General features: G+C 42.2%; 2 protein-coding genes across 2 annotated transcripts; both read left to right on the forward strand.

The window, feature by feature from the left end:
• The first annotated feature begins 864 nt into the window (after positions 1–864).
• Olr1433 (olfactory receptor 1433) lies at positions 865–1,848 on the forward strand. Its single transcript, NM_001000525.2, is given in 1 exon segment — positions 865–1,848. A coding segment is annotated over 1 exon segment (984 nt).
• Positions 1,849–16,504: 14,656 nt separating this feature from the next.
• On the forward strand, positions 16,505–17,425 carry Or2ak6e (olfactory receptor family 2 subfamily AK member 6E). Its single transcript, NM_001000013.1, is given in 1 exon segment — positions 16,505–17,425. A coding segment is annotated over 1 exon segment (921 nt).
• The last annotated feature ends 4,035 nt before the right edge of the window (positions 17,426–21,460 follow it).

Consider the following 21,460-nt stretch of genomic DNA (forward strand, 5'->3'; position numbering starts at 1 on the left):
GTGCCAAGACAGCAGGCCCAGAAAGAGGTCTCATGCACATGGTTTCACTGATAACCCATTGTCTCCTACGCCATTTTCCTATCCAGAAATCCAAAATTCACTAAAAATAACAATCAAAAGAACAGAATGTGTCCCATGTATCCCAAGCAAATGACAGTTCGTTTGATCCAGATGAGGATGGTGCTTCACCTCCACATTTAAGTTCCTCTCTGCTGGGAACATGGCTCTAGATGCTTTTGCTCTTGTCAGTCTTGATAAACTTTAATGGTTTATGGTAGATTTCCTTACATTTTTCAGTAGATTATAAAATGCATTATATATATATTTCATACATTTGTAAAAAATTTAAACATATTTCTAGGTAGCACCAGTCTGTCCTTGAATTACCAAATTATCAAAAATCTCAAGAAAAAACCCCAGAAATTTAACTTAAAATACATCTCTGTGGGAGTCAACCCATATGGGCTCACATGGGTGAAGTCCCCATTTCCCATCATCTGTGCTGGGCAACTTCAAATGCGCTTGGTTGATTATGCTGGACTGAATTTTGTGTTCTTTGCCTTTGGACAGCTTGGGGCTGTGAGTCTGGAGAGAATAAAAATCTAGACCATAGAATGGTTCACTTTATGGAATTAGAGGCGAGAGTAGAGGGAGTGTGGCAGATACACTAAGGAGCAATTGCTGGGGTCAAAGCCAACCCTGTCACATTCTACTCAAAACAACTGGCTTCCCACATACATGGCGCAGTTTGCTGGTCTGTCAGCATTACTACATCCTTATTGGAATTAAACAAGTAATAAATAACTGAAGCTCTGTCCGCTCCGATCACTGTTGTCATTGATGTCTTCCTCAGGTGCGCTAAAGATGGGCGCAGACAACGACAGCACCTTCAGCCATTTCATCCTTATAGGCTTCTCTGACAGGCCCCAGCTGGAGAGGGTCCTCTTTGCCATCATCCTGCCTGCCTACCTCCTGACCCTGCTAGGCAACAGCACCATCATCCTGGTGTCCAGGCTGGACCCGCATCTGCACACCCCCATGTACTTCTTCCTCACACACCTGTCCTTCCTGGACCTCAGCTTCACCAGTAGCTCCATCCCACAGCTGCTCTATAACCTCAGCGGGCCGGACAAGACCATCAGCTATGTGGGCTGTGCTCTGCAGCTGGTCCTGTTCCTGGGCCTGGGGGGTGTGGAGTGCCTGCTGCTGGCTGTCATGGCCTATGACCGCTTTGTGGCAGTCTGCAAGCCCCTGCACTACATGGTCATCATGAGCCCCAGACTCTGTATGGGCCTGGTCTCAGTGGCCTGGAGCTGCGGGGTGGCCAACTCCTTGGCTATGTCTCCGGTGACCCTCAGCCTACCCCGCTGCGGGCACCGCAGGGTAGACCACTTCCTCTGCGAGATGCCAGCTCTCATCAGGACAGCTTGTGTCAACACCGTCGCAGTGGAAGGCACTGTCTTCGTCCTGGCAATAGGTATCGTGCTGTCACCTCTGGTGTTCATCTTGGTCTCCTATGGCTACATCGTGAGAGCAGTGTTGCGAATCCGCTCCGCTGCAGGGCGGCAGAAGGCTTTCAATACCTGCGGCTCGCATCTCACTGTGGTCTCGCTTTTCTATGGGAATATCATCTACATGTACATGCAGCCAGGGAACAGCTCCTCCCAGGACCAGGGCAAGTTCCTCACCCTCTTCTACAACATTGTCACTCCTCTCCTCAACCCTCTGATCTACACCCTCAGGAACAAGGAGGTGAAAGGAGCGCTCAGGAGGCTGCTGCTGGGTAGCCGAGAGATAGGGGAAATAAGGGCTGGTTCCAGACAGACCAGAGGCAAGCTGTCTTGGTGAGGTTGGCAGTGAATACTGAGAGAACGCAAACTCTCAGGCAAACGTTTTAATAAAAAAGAAGGGGGCGGGGAGAGAAAATGTTCTGTAGTGACTTGGTTAAAATTCAGGCTGTCCTGGGACACACGCATGTTACTGGATTCTTAAAGGGTTCTGGTATTTGGTGGTCATGAGGAAGGTGTGTGTTTTAAATTTCTTCCTTGTGATTAAAACAGACTTTCCATGAAAGATACATATCTGAGAGTTTGTCCCTAAATTGGTGTAGTGTTATCCTGTACATGGTGAAATGTGTTCTCCCGTTAAGGGATGGGGGACAACAGTTGCCTCTGTGCACTTTTTACATTAGGGGGATTAGGGTAGTGTGACTGTGGATAGCTGGTCTTACAGTTACAGACATAAGCATCTAAGCTCTCTTGTCCCCACGTATGTCCCTATTTTGCTATCAGGGGTATGGGAGGGCCAGGCATCCCGGGCCTGGATGTCACTACATGTAAGGCTTTGAGTAGTCTTGGCAGAACTGGATCTGATCAACTCTAGTGGGCAGCTCTCCACTGATTGGCATCTTCTGGGCTCTCTAAAATCCTGTGTAAGGTCCCAAACCATTTGCTTTGTGAATGAACTGAACATTAAGTTTCCCAACTGTTCTACCCCATGATGAGCCATGAATCGATAAAGAGTATTCTCACTCATCCCTCTTGTGAGCATGACTAGGTTTAGAATCTAGGAGACCCTCAGAGTGCGTCTGTGAGGGTGTTTGTAGAGCATTAACTGAGGGGGGGGAACCCATCCTGAATGTGGTTCTGCACCCAGATGGTTAATAAGACTAAGAAAGAAACAAGGAGGAAGCCACATCTCCCTGCTGTTCCCAGGCTGCCATGAGGTAAAGAGCAGCTCGGCCCGGCCAGCCACGTCTTCTCCACAAGATGGACAGAACCATTGGAACCCGAGCCTCAGGGTGTTACTTCTTTATCAAAGCTAAGTGACTTAGTCATGGCAATGAAATGGCAACTAATGTAACCATAAAGGTAACTAATGTAACAGTAAAGCTAATTAATGAACCCATAAATGAACCCTACCAACTCGTATCCTGGTGCCAAGTAGGACACAACTTTTCTTAGAAATTTATTCCATTTATTTGTTTTAAACTTCTTTTTGATTACTGTGTGTGTGTGTGTGTGTGTGTGTGTGTGTGTGTGTGTGTGTAGGCTGGCATGTTTCACAGTGCACATGTGGACATCAGAGGACAACTTGCAGAGTCACTTCTCTCTAATTGTACAGGTCCTGAAGAGCCAAACCAAGTCAAGAGGCTTGGCAGCAAGCACCTTTACCCACTGAGCCATCTTGCCAACCCTGTTTTTTAACTTTGTAATCACATGCTAGGTGTTTTATTCCCATGAACAAGATGACTCTTTAGGACCACCATTCAGCATTGACTTCTGCATAGTCTGGTGGTTTATGTTTCCAATATTCCCACCAAAGCATTTTCTGGCTTGCCCATCACTGTCATTGCTAGTCTCTCCTGCAAGCTGGTCTAATGGTTGTTGCAAATGTATGAAATATCTTTCTGGGATACAAGGGCTCCTTCTGGCCAGCCCCAAGCTTCAGCCTATCTCTTCCCCATGTGTAGAATTCCTGGGGAAATTCCAATTTTTTACATTTATTGTTTCAGTAGTCTGACAGCCAAAGTGAGGACCACAGTGTCTCTCTTTGGAATACTTTCACATCTACCAGAATGCTTTCAGGAGCATCAGGAGAAGTGAGGATAAACCAGTGTCCCTAAACTCGGCTGTCACGTCAATCAAGAAGAGAACAGGTATTATGCAAATGGAAATAAAGTGCAGAAATAAGTCCACGCTTTGGGCTTCACAAGATGGTAAAAGCACTTGCTGTCCAAGCCTGCGGACCTGAGTTCAATTTCCAGAACCCATAAAGAAAAGAATCCCAGAGTGGTGGCACACATCTGTAATCCCAGCACTCTTACAGCTAGATGGCAGGCAGAGACAGAAGAGCCATCCAGAAACTCATGGGCCAGCAAGGGCAAATATACAACGTGATAAAAGCAAGAGAGCTGGATTCAACAAAGCAGATGGAGATCCTGCTCCTGAGAGCTGTCCTTTTATCTCCACATAGGCTCTGTGGCATTCACTCTTACACAACACCTCTCTCATACACACACACACACACACACACACACACACACACACACACACACACACACACGCGCGCGCGCGCGCAACAGAAAATAAAATGATAGCTCTTTGTTTATTGTTCCAAATAACTAACTCATTCACTGTGTCTCAGTACACAAAACCCAGTGTGCAGAGACCTGATAGGTGCGGCAGGATAGTAGAGGTGGTAGTGGTGGTTGTACTGCTGCTCCTGCTGGTGGTGGTGGTGATGATGGTGGTGGGAGAGAATGCTTTGGCATGCTATGGTATGGATCTATATGGAGAGAGAGAGAACAAAGCAAAGTGCAAGCTGTGAATTTACTCCAGTTTCCAGGGGAAGAACTGTCAGCTCCGGGACTCAATACACAGCATGTTTCTTCCCTGTCTCCATCAGGTAATTAGTGTGTTTTTCTTCTTATGTGCTCCACCTCTGTCTGTCATACTAGGAGGAAAGAACAAAGATCTTAGTTTGCAAGCACAGGATCAGTAAACTGATGTTCTTAACTAATTTTCCCATCTAGCTTAAGACTCTATATTCATAAAGTTATTGGGCTAGTCAATACAGTCAAGGTATTAAATTATTTCTTGTATCACTAACTGTTAAAGGTTAAGCTATGTTTACATAAACATCTTACTATACAAAAGTTAGTTTGCTCATTCAGATTTACCCAGGGAAATTTCAAAGGCAAAATACCAATGTATTGAAATGGTGGTGTATGTACCAACACTTCCAGGTACAAAAGAAACCACCCATTGTAGTTCCCATTGCTTAATGTGGACCATGACTCAAGCTCTTCCATAAGATGCTCAGTGGATCTCAGGAATAGAAAACTCGGATGAAGCACAATAGAACTCCTAGTATGAGACAGTGACCTTTCTGTGATGTAAGATGAAAAAATACTCCTTAGAAAAGGTCTCACTGGGACACAGCCTGCAAAATAGGGTCCACATAGGGCATGAATAAATCCCTTAAAGAAATATAGGAAAACACATTCAAACAGCTAGAAACATTAAAAGAGGAAACAAATAAATATAAAGAAATACAGGAAAACACAATCAAACAGGTGAAGGATATGAATAAAACTGTTCAAGCAATAAAGAAAACACAAACGGAGGCAATCCCGGAGATGGAAAACCTAGGGAAGAGAAGAAGAACTACAAACACAATCGTCACCAACAGAATACAAGAGATGGAAGAGAGAATCTCAGGTTTAGAAGATATGATAACTGAAATCAATACATCAGTCAGAAAAAAATGCAAAATCTAAAAAGTTCATGACACAAACATCCAGGAAATCTGGGACACTATGAAAGGACCAAACCTAATGATAATAGGAATCAAAGAAGGAGAAGAATAAAAGGAGGAGGAGGAGGAGAAGGAGGAGGAGGAGGAGGAGGAGGAGGAGGTGGAGGTGGAGGCATCAGCCTAGTTAAAAGGCCTCAAAAACATCTTCAACAAAACAGCAGAAGAAAAATTTCCTAAGATAAAGAAAAAGTTGGCTACAAAGGTACAAGCTTACAGAAAATCCTCCCACTGCATAATCATTAAAACACTAAATATATAGAATAAAGAACGAATTTTAAAAGCTGCAAGGGAAAAGGGCCAAGTAACATATAAAGGCAGACCTATCAGAATTGCACCCAATTTCTCATCTGAGACACTAGAAGCAAGAAGAGCCTTGGCAGAGGTCTTGTAAATGCAAAGAGAACACAAATGCTAACCCAGGCTGCTATACTATACTAGCAAAACTTTCAATCACTGTAGATGGAGAAACCAAGATATTTCATAACAAAATCAAATTTAAACAGTACCTTTCCACTAACCCGCCTCTACAGAAGGAAAACTCCAACCCAATGTACACATGCGTGCACACGCACACACACACACACACACACACACACACACACACACACAACCACCACCAATATAAAAATAACAGGAACTAACAATCATTGGTCATTATTGTCTCTCAACATCAATGGACTCAACTCCCCAATAGAAAGACACAGGCTAACAGAATGGATGTGAAAACACAATCCATTTTTCTGCTGCATACAAGAAACGTATTTCAGTAACAAAGGTAGTAATTTTCTTCATATAAAGTGCTAGAAAGAGATTTTCCAAGCAAATGGGCCCAAGAAACAGGCTGAAGTCGTCATTCTAATATTTAATAAAATAAGCTTTCAACCAATAGTGATCAAAAGACACAGGGAAGGACACTTCATACTCAAAGGAAAAATCCAACAAGCAGACATCTCAGTTCTCAACATCTATGCCCCAGATGGAAGGGCATCCACATTTGTGTAAAAAACAGACAAACAAATGAACCTAAAGCTTAAACCATAGTGAAAGCAGCCAACTTGCCAAAAGCAATCTACAGATTTCATGAAGTCCGCATTAAAATTCCAACACAATGTTTACAGACCTTGAAAGAATAATTTTCAAGTTCATATGGAAAAACAAAAACCTAGTGTAGCATGTAATATTAGAAAACAATCCATGCTATGACCTGCTGGGCACCAGTCCGTGGTCTTAGTCTGTTCCCAGCCCAGCACATGGGCTGAGACTTCATTTTTTCCTTTTGCCAAAGCCTGTACCACCAAAGTTGGCTCTGTCTCTCCACAGCCCCAAAATAGCTTCCTTCCCTGAGGCTGGCTTCTGCAAAATCTGCTCAGCATTCCAGAGGCTAGCTGAGGTGCACTCTCACAAACCCACACTCTGCCAGGATTACCTTCCCTGGAGCTCAGTTGGATATCCATGAGAAGGAAAACACCAGGTAATCCTGGTTTAGAATCAACTAACACAATTGGTGGGCCAGAAATCTAGAAACCTAGTTTCACCAAATGTTCTATGTTAGAAATTTTCTGGTGGCAGATCCACCTGAACTAACACCCTCCAGCCTACATTGTGTCTGCCTTGCTCCTGCAGTCCAAAAGGAAGTCCCCTCCTTCTGCCTTCCCTTTTCCTCTCTCTACCCGGAAGTTCCACCTCCTTCTTGCTCAGTGATTGGCTTCTTGTATTTATTATTTTAATCAATTAGGGGAAAATTTCTCTGCAACCCAACAATAAAAGATCTTCTAGGGGAATCACCATCCGTAACTTCAAACTGTACTAAAAAGCAATTGTGATATACCGAATGGAATTGGTATAGAGACCGACAAGTTGATTAATGGGATAGAATCAAAGACCCAGAAATAAACTCACACACCTATGGATACTTGATTTTTGATAAAGAAGCCAAAACCATACAGTGGAAATAAAGAAAGCACCTTCAATCAATGGTACTGGTCTAAGCTGGCAGTCAGAACGTAGAAGAATGCAACTTGGTTCGTATTTATCACCCTGCAAAGAGCTAAAGTCCAAATGTATCAAGAACCTCAGCATAAAATCAGACACACTGAATCTAATAGAAGAAAATGTGGGGAAATAGCCTTGAATGAATTGGCACAGGACAAAATTTCCTGAACAGAACACCAATGGTGCATGCTCTAAGATCAGCAATTGATAAATGGGACCTCTTGAAACTTCTGTAAGGCAAAATTCACTGCCAATAGGACAAAACAGCAGCCTACAAATTGTGAAAAGATCTTCATTCACCTTACATCTGATTGAGAGCTAACATTCAAAATATAAAGTTAGACCCCCAAAACCCAAATAATGCAATTTAAAAATGGGGGTACAGAGCTAAACAAATAGTTCTCAACAGGGGAATGTCATCAGGGACATGCAAATCAAAATGGCCCTGAGATTACATACCTTACATCAACCAGAATGCCTAAGATCAAAAACTCAAGGGATAGCACATGCTGGTAAGGATGTGGGGAAAGGGGAATGCTCCTTCATCGCTACTGGGATTGTACAACCACTCTGTTAATCAACCTGTTGGTTTCTCAGAAAATTAGAAATTGCTCTATCTGAAGACCAAGCTATACTAGACTTTGGCATATACCCAAAAGATGCACCACCATATGACAAGGACACATGCTACACTATTTTCATAGCAGCTTTATTTGTGATAGCCAGAAACTGGAAACAACCCAGATGTCCCTCAACCAATGACTGAATAATGAAGTACTATTCAGATATTAAAAACAAGGACATATTGAAATTTGCAGGCAAATGGATGAAACTAGAAAAATATCCTGAGTGAGGTAACTCAGACTGCAAAAGGACATGCATGGTGGTATACTCTCCCTGATAAGAAGATATTAGCTATAAAGAACAGAATAGCCATGATAGCCCCCACAGACCCAAAGAAGTTAGACAAGAAGAAGGCACAAGCAAGGATATTTTAATCACATAGAAAGGGAAACAAAATGGTCATAGGAGGCAGAGGGAGGGAGGGAACTGGGTGTGTGTGTGTGCCTAGGGAATGAGAAGGCAGGATCGGGTACGGGGAGAGAAGGGAAATAGGCTCAGAGGGGCTGGAGAATGAACAGAAATCTGCAGCTGTAGTGTGTGTGTGTGTGTGTGTGTGTGTGTGTGTGTGTGTGTGTGTGTGTGTGTGGTGAGGAAAATCCCTAGGAAGAAGTCTCAGAGACCTGGAATAGAGGAGGCTTCCAGGAGTCAGTGCAAGTGAACTTAGCCTAACTATGGGGACATGGAATCTGAAGAGGCCACCTGCAGTAGCCAAGCATGATCCCCAAGGACACCAATTCACCTAAAATACTCTTGACCTGAGGAAATTCAAAAAACATCATCAGATCCTGCTACAAAAGCCTATACTGAACAAAACTGAAAAATCTGGATGAAATAGGCAATTTTCTAGACAGATACCAGGTACGAAAATTAAACCAGAATCAGATAAACCATCTAATTAGTCCCATAACTTCCAAAGAAATAGAAGCAGTCATTAAAAAATCTCCAAACAAAACAAACAAACATACAAAAAACAGGACAGAAGGGTTTAGTGAGGAATTCTATCAGATATTCATAGAAAACATAAAACCAATACTGTCCAAACCATTCCACAAAATAGAAATAAAAGGAACCCTACCCAATTCCTTCTATGAAGCTACAATCATGCTTACACCTAAACCACACAAAGACCCAACAAAGAATGAGAGCTTCAGATCAATTTCCCTTATGAATATCAATGTACAAACTCTCAATAAAATTCGCACAAACTGAATCCAAGAACACATCAAAATGATCATCCATCATGATCAAGTAGGTTTTATCCAAGGGATGCAGGGATGGTTTGATATATGGAAACAAACTTAAAGAACAAAAACACATGATCATCTCAGTACAGGCTGAGAAAGCATTTGACAAAATTCAAAACTCCTTCTTGTTAAAAGTCTTGGAAAGATTAGGAATTCAAGGCCCATACCTAAACATAGTAAAAGCAATATACAGCAAACCAGTAGCCAACATCAAACTAAATGGAGAGAAACTTGTAGCAATTCCACTAAAATCAGAGATTAGACATGTCTCTCCCTACTTATTCAATATAGTACTTGAAGTCCTATCCAGAGCATTCAGAAAAGAAAAGGAGGTCACAGGAATACAAATCAGAAAGGAAGAAGTCAAAATATCACTATTTGCAGATGATATGATAGTATACTTAAATGACCCCAAAAGTTCCACCAGAGAACTAATAAGCCTGATAAACAACTTCAGTAAAGTGGCTGGGTATAAAATTAACTCAAACAAATCAGTAGCCTTCTTCTACTCAAAGGATAAATGGGCTGAGAAAGAAATGAGGGAAACTCCACCCTTCACAATAGTCCCAAATAATATAAAATACCACGATGTGATTCTAACCAAGCAAGTGAAAGATCTGTATGACAAGAACTTCAAGTCTCTGAAGAAAGAAATTGAAGAAGATCTCAGAAGATGGAAAGATCTCCCATGCTTGTGGATTGGCAGGATTAATATAGTAAAAATGGCCATCTTGCCAAAAGAAATCTGCAGATTCAATGCAATTCTCATCAAAATTCCAACTCACTTATTCATAGTTACAAAGAGCAATTTGAAAATTCATTTGGAATAACAAAAACCCAGGAGAGTGAAAACTATTCTTAACAATGAAAGAACTTCTGGAGGAATCACTAACCCTGACCTCAAGCTGTATTAGAGAGCAAAGGTGATAACAACTGTGTGGTATTTGTACATAGACCAGCAGGTAGATCAATGGAATAGAATTGAAGACCCAGAAATGAACCCACTTATCTATGGTCAAATCTATCTATGATCTTTGACAAAGGAGCTAAAACTATTCAATGGAAGAAAGACAGCATTTTCAACAAGTGGTGCTGGTTCAACTGGAGGTCAGCATGTAGAAGAATGCAAATCAATCCATTCTTATCACCCTGTACAAAGCTCAAGTCCAAGTAAATCAAGGACCTCCACATCAAACCAAATAAATTCAAACTAATAGAAGAAAAAGTGGGGAAGGTTATAGTACACGTGGGCACTGGGGAAAATTTCCTGAACAGAACATCAATGGCTTATGCTCTAAGACCAAGACAAATGGGACCTCATAAAATTACAAAGCATCTGTAAGGCAAAAGACACTGTCATTAGGACAAAATGGTAACCAACAGATTAGGAAAAGATCTTTACAATGCTACATCTGATAGAGGGTTAATATCCAAAATATACAAAGAACTGAAGAAGTCAGAATCCAGAGAATCAATAAACCTGTTAAAATGGGGTACAGAACTAAACAAAGAATTCTCCACTGAGAAATATTCAATGGCTGAGAAGCACCCCCCCCCCAAAATGGTCAACATCTTTAATCATCAGGGAAATGCAAATCAAAACAACCCTGAGATTCCACCTCACACCAGTCACAATGGCTAAGATAAAAAACTCAAGTGACAGCAGTTGCTGGTGAGGATGTGGAGAAAGAGGAACACTCCTCCACTGTTGTGGGATTATAAGCTGGTATAACCATTCTGGATATCAGTCTGGTGGTTCCTCAGAAAATTGGACATAGTACTACCTGAGGACCCAGCTATACCACACCTGGGCATATACTACAATGATATTACAACACATAACAAGGCCACATGCTCCACTATGTTCATAGCAGCCTTACTCATAATGCCAGAAGGTGGCTAGATCCCCGATGTCCTTTCACAGAGGAATGGATGCAGAAAATGTAGTACATTTACACAATGTAATACTAGTTGGCTATTAAAAAACAATGTCTTCATGAAATTTATAGGCAAATGGATAGAAGTAGAAAATATCATCCTGATGGAGGTTACTCAATCACGAAAGAACACACATGCTATGTATTCACTGATAATTGGATATTAGCCAAAAAGCTCAGGATACCCAAGATTCAATTCACAGACCACATGAATCTCAAGAAGAAGGAAGACCAAAATGCAGATGCTTCAGACCTTTTTAGAAGGGAGAACAAAAATACACACAGGAGGAAATATTGAGACAAAATGTAGAGCAGAGACTAAAGGAAAAGTCATGCAGAGACTGCCCCAACTGGTCATCCATCCCATATACAGTCACCAAACCCAGACAATATTGTGGATGCTAAGAAGTACATGCTGACAGGAACCTGATATAGCTGTCTCCTGAGAGGCTCTGCCAGAGCATGACAAATACAGATGCAGATGATTGCAGCCAACCATTAAACTGAGAACAGGGTCCCTAATGGAACAGTTAGAAAAAGGAATGAAGGAGCTGAAAGGGCTTGGCACCTCATAAGAAGAACAACAATATCAACCAACCAGACACCACAGAGCTGCCAAGGACTAAACTATCATCCCAAGAGTACACAGGGAAGGACCTATGGATCTAGCTGCATATGTAGCAGAGGACGGCCTTGGGCATCAGTGGGAGGAGATGTCCTTGGTCCTATCAAGGCTCAATGCCCCAGGGTAGGGGCATGTCAGAGCAGGGAGATGGGAGGGAGTGGCTGGGTGGCTGGGAGAGCACCCTAATAGAAGCAGGGGGTGGGGGATGTGATAATGGGTTTCTGGAGAGGAAACTGGAGAGGGGGATAACAATTTGAAATGTAAAAAATAATAGCCAATAGAAAAAAGAGAAGAAAATTTATTTGGAGTATTTGCAAGAAAGGCAAGCGACTCAGGCTACCCTTCATTTCTTTGGAAACAGTATTTTTTCCAAGTGGTTTCATTTTACTTTAGGGATGTTGTTTATTGTCACAATAGGTTATTGTTTGTGGAGGTATAACTTACTTTTGTGTGTGTGTGTGTGTGTGTGTGTGTGTGTGTGTGTGTTGTGTGTGTGTATGAATGTAGACATGTTGGGGAAGAGGCATGTGGAACCATAAACACACACACACACATACACACACACACACACACACACACACACACACACACACACACACAGGCACAGAGATACAAATACAACCCCCCACACACCTGCACAGACATGGAGGACAGAAGAGGTGCGTGTCTTCTTTTCTATCACTTTCCTCTTCTGCCTTTGAGGCAGGGACTCTCCCAGACCCTGGGCATCATATTTTCTCAGGTACACAGGAACCTTGCAAGCACCAGTTATCCTCCTGTCTCTCACAGATAGGAGCCAGGGTACAGGTACAAGCAGGATACCAGGCTTGGTACATGGGTGGTGAGATGACAGTGTTGGTCCTTGTGATTGCCCTCACTCTGCTAATCCACCTCACCAGTCCATGGCTTTGTTACTGAACATTGTCGTCTGTAGCATTACCAGGCCCCTCTGCAATCCCTAGGGCTTCTCACATGGATTAAGGTGCTTCTCAGAATGTACCTGACTTTGTTTTCTGCTTCTTAAGATAAGACCCAAAATTATCTATTGTTTTTTTCCCACATTCTAAACAGATCTTCAACATGGATTTCCTACCCAAACCCTTCATTAGCACTGACTGAAAATGAAAATTCCTGCCATGGGCACTGTTGTAAAGTGTTGTATAGAGAATAAAGAGACAAATAGTCCAAACTAATTAGTAGTATATGTCATAGTGAAGGAAAGGAGATTAAAATCACGTGTATTTTCTAGGAACATAGGAGCCAGCTGCCTATGAATCAGGCTGAACCCACAATGGCTTCCTCTTGATCCCAACAGCAGTCATCACTCTGCCAAGGCCCTGCTTCAATCTCTTTCCACCTGAGTAAGGGTCACTGCTTGACATCAGTGTGCAAGGACATTCATGTTATTCAGTCTTAAAATAACTACCTTCAATTAAACAACCTGTTCAGTGGGGAGAGATTAAGTGGACCCTTAGAAATAACCCAACTCATTCTCCATGGGATGCAATGAAGTATCAGCACCAGGAACTCTGGGAAGTTTGAGTCTACTTCAGTTATCAAGATAGTTTTAGGGATAGATTCTGTGATAGCTGGAACATACAATAGCCTGGGTTATTCAACTCATAAAATATCATACAGTTGCTTTGGGTTATCTATACATTTCAGTTAATTGCTTATGAGTAATCGTGTGTCTCTCACATGAACCTTAGAATCAGAGTTTTCAAACTTCCAATTGTGGCTAATTTGAACAAAATTTTGAGCATTGATTCTGAACTCTATTTTAAATGCTTTTCTGAAATGGAATGCTGACATGAGCTCTAATGAAACACATGTTCTATGGAGGGTGTTTAATTGTGAATGAGAGACTAGTTTTCCCAAAGGGAACAAGATAGAATCCGTGTGAGTCAAACTTTCATCAGGTAGCCAGATCCTTAGAGACATTCTAAGCGTTTGCCAGGATGAAAAAAAAAACCGTGTTTTTATTTCAAATCTACTTTCCACTCAAGTTTGTAGTGCTGACTGAAGGTCTGTTTATATAAGGCAAAAGCAATAACTTCCAAGTTCATAGTGTGTTGGGCCCTACCTTGAGTTCCCTCCCCACTCACTGAGCCTTTTTAGCCTGCTATAGCAAGAAATTGTTTACACCCTTGGCAGCTGCTCTTAGCCCCTGTTTTGGGGCTGGGATTCTCCATGGCCCTTCCTCCCCACCGAGCCTTCCTGCTTGTTGTTGTTAAGAAGTTGTTTATGCCCTTGATTGGGCCGGAACTTTTACCACACAGACTTTTCCTGTTTTCCTGGTTGGGGATTTTCACCTGGTATATAAGGAGATCTCAGTAAAGCCTTGCTGGCACTCGCTGAAAACTGGTGATCCATGTACTTGATTTATTTCAATCTGGCAGACCTACGCCCGATATTCATACACTGGCGGCGCAGGCGCCAACAATAGTGTAGACATAGTTCCTAAAATACAGTGGAGATTGGTGGCCATGGGAGTGTAGCCTTCCTACATCAGATGACCTACCTCGAGGGGATTCATTCCTCAGATCACATTGCAGCACTTTTGCTTTTCAATCTCTCTTTTAAAAAAATTTAAAAAATGACCACAAACACGGTAATTTCATTTAAAAGGCCATTGAGGAAGGCATAAGTGTACTATCTACTCACCGTCTCTCATTGGGGGTGAACTGTCAGTCAGTCAGCCTTTGCAGGTCTGCTTCCTGCAAACTTTCTAGAGAGATTTTTCTGCAACAAAACGTCTGTATAGACTACAGTCACTATTGAATGACTAATGATAACCCATTATTGAATGGGTTATCCTAGGTAAAACACAAAACCCCATATCCCTAGACATCTAGAGGGAAGTACCCATCATTCTCTGCCATGTGCAAGGCTGAGGTGGGTGGAGAAAAGAAGGTTGGTTTCCAGCTCCTTTCTTCAGCTGCCAAGGCATCCTGCAGCCAGTGAAGCACTCAAGTGAAGAGAACTGAGTGAGAATTGATGAGAGGACACAAGTCGCACCACCCTGCTGGATCAGGTATGTCTGACTGGCATCACCTTGTACAGCACACTGTACCCTTTTCTTGTTGCCTCCTGTTCTGATTTAGATTTGTTCCAGGCTAGAATCATTTCCAGGTATTGCTTTAAAAACATGTGCATTGTGAAAGTGAGATAGCCAAGTTACCCAGGCTCTGCAGAATGTAACTGTCTCACAGTTTTGGGGATTAGAGCTGGGTCTCAGTGTTCTGGCATGGGAGCACAGGTGTGGTAGTCTAGCAAAATCTCCCCCTGAAGGAGCAGGACCTGGCAGATTCACAGGGTTCCTTCTTGGGTATGGAAACACATATGTCTTGTTTTGACTTCAGTTTTTAAAACTAAAGTTATTCTACAATTAGAGTCTGTCATATTCCTGATATGCAAGAGATCCTATTGAATTTCTAAAATACAATAAATATTTGTATAATACATGATACATTTAATTCTACTGTTGACTCATTTTCCTTTAACTTTTCTTGGGAGAAAATTGCTATTTCCATGTCCCTGGTTGCATCAGTTGTTTAGATCTTGGGTGCACTGGTAAGTTACTGTACATGGTTAAACCTTTCCATGGTGGAATGACTGACACATCTGTGTTCAAATTCATACTAAACATACAGGTGAGTGGTGCAGACCTGTATCCCAGTGAGGCTGTGAGAAAAGGCAGTGCTGCAGTGGGGACATCTCCAAGCTGCTGCTCAGTAGGTTGATAGTGGAATCCATGCTGAGTCTGTGATAGTCAGGAAAAATGCTGCATTACCTCACTCTCTCTGTAAGGTCTGGGATTGACTAGCAGTGAAGATCAAATGGACAGGACTATGTATGTGTGGCTGAACTTATGCTGTTGGTCTTAGCTGTGACCTCACAGGCAGATAGATCTGGATCACCACCCTAGAGCTGTGGGGCCTGGACATTGCAATGGGCTTAGCATGACATTTAATGTGGTGTGAGAAGCTGCTTCTCAGTTTTGTTTTTGTTTTTTACAAAACTCATTTTGATTATAATTTACTTATCATTGAAGTAGAGTGTGTTGACTTGTTGCATGGCAAATGTCAAGTTGTTAATTTATTCTATGTTGTATTCAAGTTATCTATGCAGGACTAGGATTTAGTTTAGCTAGAAGAGTGTTTATCTATCCTGCAGCAACCTATGTTTGATCCAGTATTGGATAAACTGTGTGTGATGATGCACACTCATAATCCTAACATGTGGGGCAAAGGCAGGAGGATAACAAGATTGTGATTTTTATGCTTGGTTACACAACCAACATGACCTACACATAACTGTGTCAAAACATTAAACTAAGCCCTTTTCAAGAACTTCCTCTGGTTAAAAAATAAAGGTGATTGTGACATGAATCCCTTAGAAAGAGGCCAGAGTGTTGGTATTTATGAAGACCTTGATCTGGAAGTGTTAGCAGACATCAAGCAGGGAACATAGCCAGGAGAAATGAAGGGGATAGAGAAGAGGATCCCATGATTTCATGCATGCATTCTTCATGCACCCTCTGAAACAGAAAAGTCTTACATTAGAATGTGTAGCTCTTAGCCACTTTGTCACTTTAGAAAAAGTAAGAATAACTAAAAGAACTATTTTTTAATAGATTAAAGTCTAAAACAAGCATAGAAGAGAGTGCTCTACAGCTAGTCCAGAAATGTATCCTCAAGGACAGTCCTCACCAGGCCATGTCCTTTCCAGATTTTATCTGCTTTGATGGTTCTTTCTAAGTCATGGAGACAGGAAACCACAGCTGTGGGACAGACTTCACCTTGTTTGGTCTTTTCCAGTATGGACACATGGACACTTTCCTCTTCACAGTCATCACCCTCCTCTTTGCAGTGGCTCTCATAGGAAACATCACACTGGTCCATCTCATCAGGCTGGACCGAACACTCCACACCCCCATGTACTTCCTCCTCAGCCAGCTCTCAGTCATCGACATGATGTACATCTCCACCACTGTGCCCAAGATGGCAGCTAACTTCCTGTCAGACACCAAGACCATTTCCTTTCTGGGATGCCTGATCCAAGTCTTTGTGTTTTTGACTCTTGCTGGCTGTGAAGCCCTCCTGCTGGGTTTCATGTCCTTTGACAGGTATATAGCCATCTTCCAGCCCTTGCACTACCCTGTGTTCATGAGCAGAAAGATCTGCTGCTCCATGGTTGCCAGTGCCTGGAGTAGCAGTTCCATCAATGCTTTAGTGCACACAGTGTATGTATTTCAACTTCCATTCTGTGGATCTAGGATTGTTAACCACTTTTTCTGTGAGATTCCATCTCTCCTGCCACTGGTGTATGAAGACACGTCCCAATATGAGCATTTGATTGTCATGAGTGTCCTTGTCCTTGTGCTGATACCCTTCCTGGCCATCCTAGCTTCCTATGCTCGGGTGTTGGTTGTTGTATACCAGATGGGTTCAGGGAAGGGACAGAGTAGAGCTGTGTCCACCTGCTCCTCCCACCTGACTGTGGCCAGCCTGTTCTATGTCACTGGTCTCTGCACCTACACCCAGCCACACTCCTTGCATTCTCCTGGGAGGGACAAAGTGGTGGCTTTGCTCTACTCTATCATCACCCCTGTTCTGAACCCGTTCATCTACAGCCTGAGAAACAAGGAGGTCATGGGGGCCCTGAGGAGACATATGGGATGATGCATATAGATACTGAAAGTGGGTCTTTGGGTCACCTTGTGGACTGATCTAAAGGCTGGTCTTGACACTCTCTCGGATGATTTCAGGATTGATATTCTGGTGGATGCTCATTACCTTGTCTCATTGACTGAAAAGGAACATGAACCTTTGCCCACACAGTATCACACTGAGCCGATGGGTTGAAGATGTATGTTGGCTCCTCAGGAGATGGATGGATTTTGTTCCTGAACCTAGCATCTCTGGCTGCCTGTCAAGATGGGTTGACTTTCCACAGAGCTTTCTGCCCTGATGCAAGGCTCCATGCTTCTCAGACTGTGGAAGTCAGCACAGGTGCTTGGTCTGCACTTGCCTCCCTCTTGCTCTGGAAGCTCTTTTGACTGTTTATGAGTACAGCTGTATCTGTGTAAATATTTTACATAAATCCGACTATTTCATTGGTTTTTCTTTTTAGGCACATCAGTTATATAAGAATGTTGGTCTGTTTTTATAATGTGACATAATTTAATGACAATTTTGAAATAGGGAGGGAACCAATTTAATGCTTGCTTTGATGCTTGTGTGACTATTGTCACCTCAATAAGATTTCCAAGCTCTTGAAGGGGTTTTCAACCCCATAGGAAGAACAACAATATCAATCAACCAGGCCCCTCACAGCTCCCAGGGACTAAACCACCATCTAAAGATTACACATGGAGGAACCCATGGCTCTACTCACATATGCACCACAGGATGACATTATCTGGCATCAATACAAGGAGAGACCATTGATCCTGTGAAGGTACAATTTCCCAGTGTGTGGAAATGCCAGGGCGGTAAGGTGGGAGTGGGAAGGTTGGAAGGGAGAACCCTTATAGACACAGTGGGAGGAGAATGTAATGTGGGTTTTCCGGAGGGGAAACTTGAAAAGGGGATAACATTTAAAATGTAAATACATAAAATATCCAATAAAAGAGATTTCCAAGCTATTCTAAGCTATTTAAAGATGTCTTGCTGTCTCCCCTTATTAATACCTTTCCCCAAAATTCAGTAATGACTTTGTAATAAACCTCAATGGATCTGTCTGTCAGTATGCACCCTGTCTCCATGAACACATTTATGTTGATCTCCCCTGTTTCAATTTACGTTGATCACCCATGCTAAGTTTTATGATAAGGGCATTTAGAGCAACAGACCTAGAATGGTTTTGCTTTGGAAATCTACACACAGTGTCTGTGTTTTATTCATAGCTAATATACAATAAATTCTGAGAGCAATAATGTTTTTTAAACATTTTGAATATCTTTTTAAGATCAAGATTATATCTGTGTGTGCATGTGTGTGACAGTGTATGTATGCATGTATGTATTTATGTCTGTCTGTCTGTCTGTAGGTATGAAGGAATGAATATAGAAATTTTATGTGGTTCTGGCTAGCCTGGAGCTCCCTATGTGTCCCAGAAGGGTTTCAAACTCACTTAGGCTCTCTTCCCTCTGCCTCCCAAGTGTCAGGATTAAAGTTGTGTGACAACATGCACAGATTTTTTAAATGCAGTTACTAGCTTTTGTTTTTGTTGTAATTTGGAGTCACAGATGTTTTTGAGCAACCATGTGGATGCTGGGAATCAAACACAGGTCCTGTGGAGGAGCAGTCGGTGCTCTTAACTGTTAAACCAGCTTTCCAGTGCCCCTGCATTCTCAAAATAATGAATCATTGTCATGTAGTCCAACAACCAATGAATGAAAACCTCTATGCACCTAAGAGTTGTGTAAGTAACATGATACGTAATTCTCAGTATTAAAATATAAATGTTGTTTGAACTACCTGAGGACCCAGCTATACCTCTCTTAGTCATATACCCAAAAGATGCCCCAACATATAAAAAAGACACGTGCTCCACAATGTTCATAGCAGTCTTATTTATAATAGCCAGAAGCTGGAAAGAACCCAGATGCCCTTCAACAGAGGAATTGATACAGAAAATGTGGTACATCTACACAATGGAATATTACTCAGCTATCAAAAACAATGACTTTATGAAATTCATAGGCAAATGGATGGATCTGGAAAATATCATCCTGAGTGAGGTAACCCAATCTCAGAAGAACACACATGGTATGCACTCATTGATAAGTGGCTATTAGCCCAAATGCTTGAATTGCCCTAGATGCACAGAACACATGAAACTCAAGACGGATGATCAAAATGCGAATGCTTCACTCCTTCTTTAGAAGGGGAACAAGAATACCCTTGGCAGGGAATAGGGAGGCAAAGATTAAAACAGAGGCAGAAGGAACACCCATTCAGGACCTGTCCCACATGTGGCCCATACATATACAGCCACCCAATTAGACAAGATGGATGAAGCAAAGAAGTGCAGGGCAACAGGAACCGGATGTAGATCTCTCCTGAGAGACACAGCAAGAATACAGCAAATACATAGGCGAATGCCAGCAGCAATCCACTGAACTGAGAATGGGACCACCTTTGAAGGAATCAGAGAAAGGACTGAAAGAGCTTGAAGGGGTTCGAGACCCCATACGAACAACAATGTCAACCAACCAGAGCTTCCAGGGACTAAGCCACTATCCAAAGACTATACATGGACTGACCCTGGGCTCCAACCTCATAGGTAGCAATGAATGTCCCAGTAAGAGCACCAGTGGAAGGGGAAGCCCTTGGTCCTGCCAAGACTGAACCCCGAGTGAACGTAATTGCTGGGGTGAGGGGAGTAATGGGGGAGGGTAGGGAGGGGAACACCCATATACAGGGGGAGGGGGAGGGGTTAGGGGGATGTTTGCCTGGAAACCAGGAAAGGGAATAACATTCGAAATGTAAATAAGATATACTCAAGTTAATTGAAAAAAATATAAATGTTGTGAGGGCAAGAGTAGTGGCATGTCATTACTCGCACTACTGCATATATCCACATCCATATCCACACTTATACATAAATAAAATAATAATAATAAGTGTTGTGGAATATTTTATAGATGCCTTGTTGCTTATTTGTAATTGGTACCAATAATTAGAGTGATAAATTTAGGAACACATAGAAACACCTGTTCTGGCACTAATAAAAATGTGTTTCATCTGTTGCCTGCCTGTGGTATTCCATTTCCCTAGCTGGGCTACCTTGTCCTGCCTCAGTGGGGAAGGAAAAACCTATCCCTGCATAGAGTTTGTACACCAGGATGATAACCAGGGAACCCTCACACTCTCAGGAGAGAGGAAGGGAATGTTGGATTGATTTTTGAGGTGGAACAAAGAGGGAGGAATAGTCTGGATGTAAAATGAATAAATAAATGGAAAAAAGAATGTATGTTACCTGTTGTGTGTGCACATAATAGTGTATGTAATTTATTACATATATTTTATATGCTAGATATGAATGCATATACATCTGTAACAATAATAACAGAAGGAGGCCATTAAACGGAACATGAGAAATGTGGATGTAGTCTGGGGGAGTAAAGGGAAATACAGTAAAATACAGTAAAAATTTATAGTGAAAGGGAACATAGCCAGGGATACCCTACAGAGGAGAAAAATCATGCTTGCAAAAGGCATGAGTTATTTAATAGAAATCTAAGTGTCAGGCATAGGATTCCTCCCTCAAACTGTCTTAGTCTGTGAGAAAACACCATGTCTGTCACTAGAGAGAAGCTCAGTGGTTAACAGCACTATCCGTTGTTCCAAAGGATCTGGGTTCAATATCCAGCATCAAATCACAGCTCACAATTGCCTGTAACTTTACTTGAAAGATATTTGCACACTCACACCAACACAGATAAAATAAAAGTAAAAAAATAACAATTGCATCCTGCACAAATGGCTTGCTTTTGCTGTTTTATATTTTTCCATTAATCCATAAACTTACTCTAAATTGAAAGACTGAGGTTGTTAAGTGTTTTCAATACTCTTACCTCAATGGGCCCCCCCATTTCTGTGATTTGAGAATGATCTGTCCCTACAGATCTTGTATTTGAATCCTCAGTCCCCAGTGGCAATGGTGTTTGGGAAGATTTTGAACCTTCATGGTATGGAGCCATAGTGATG

This window comes from Rattus norvegicus, chromosome 10 (assembly GCF_021556685.1).
Source record: "Rattus norvegicus strain SHRSP/BbbUtx chromosome 10, alternate assembly SHRSP_T2T, whole genome shotgun sequence".
NCBI lineage: Eukaryota > Metazoa > Chordata > Mammalia > Rodentia > Muridae > Rattus > Rattus norvegicus.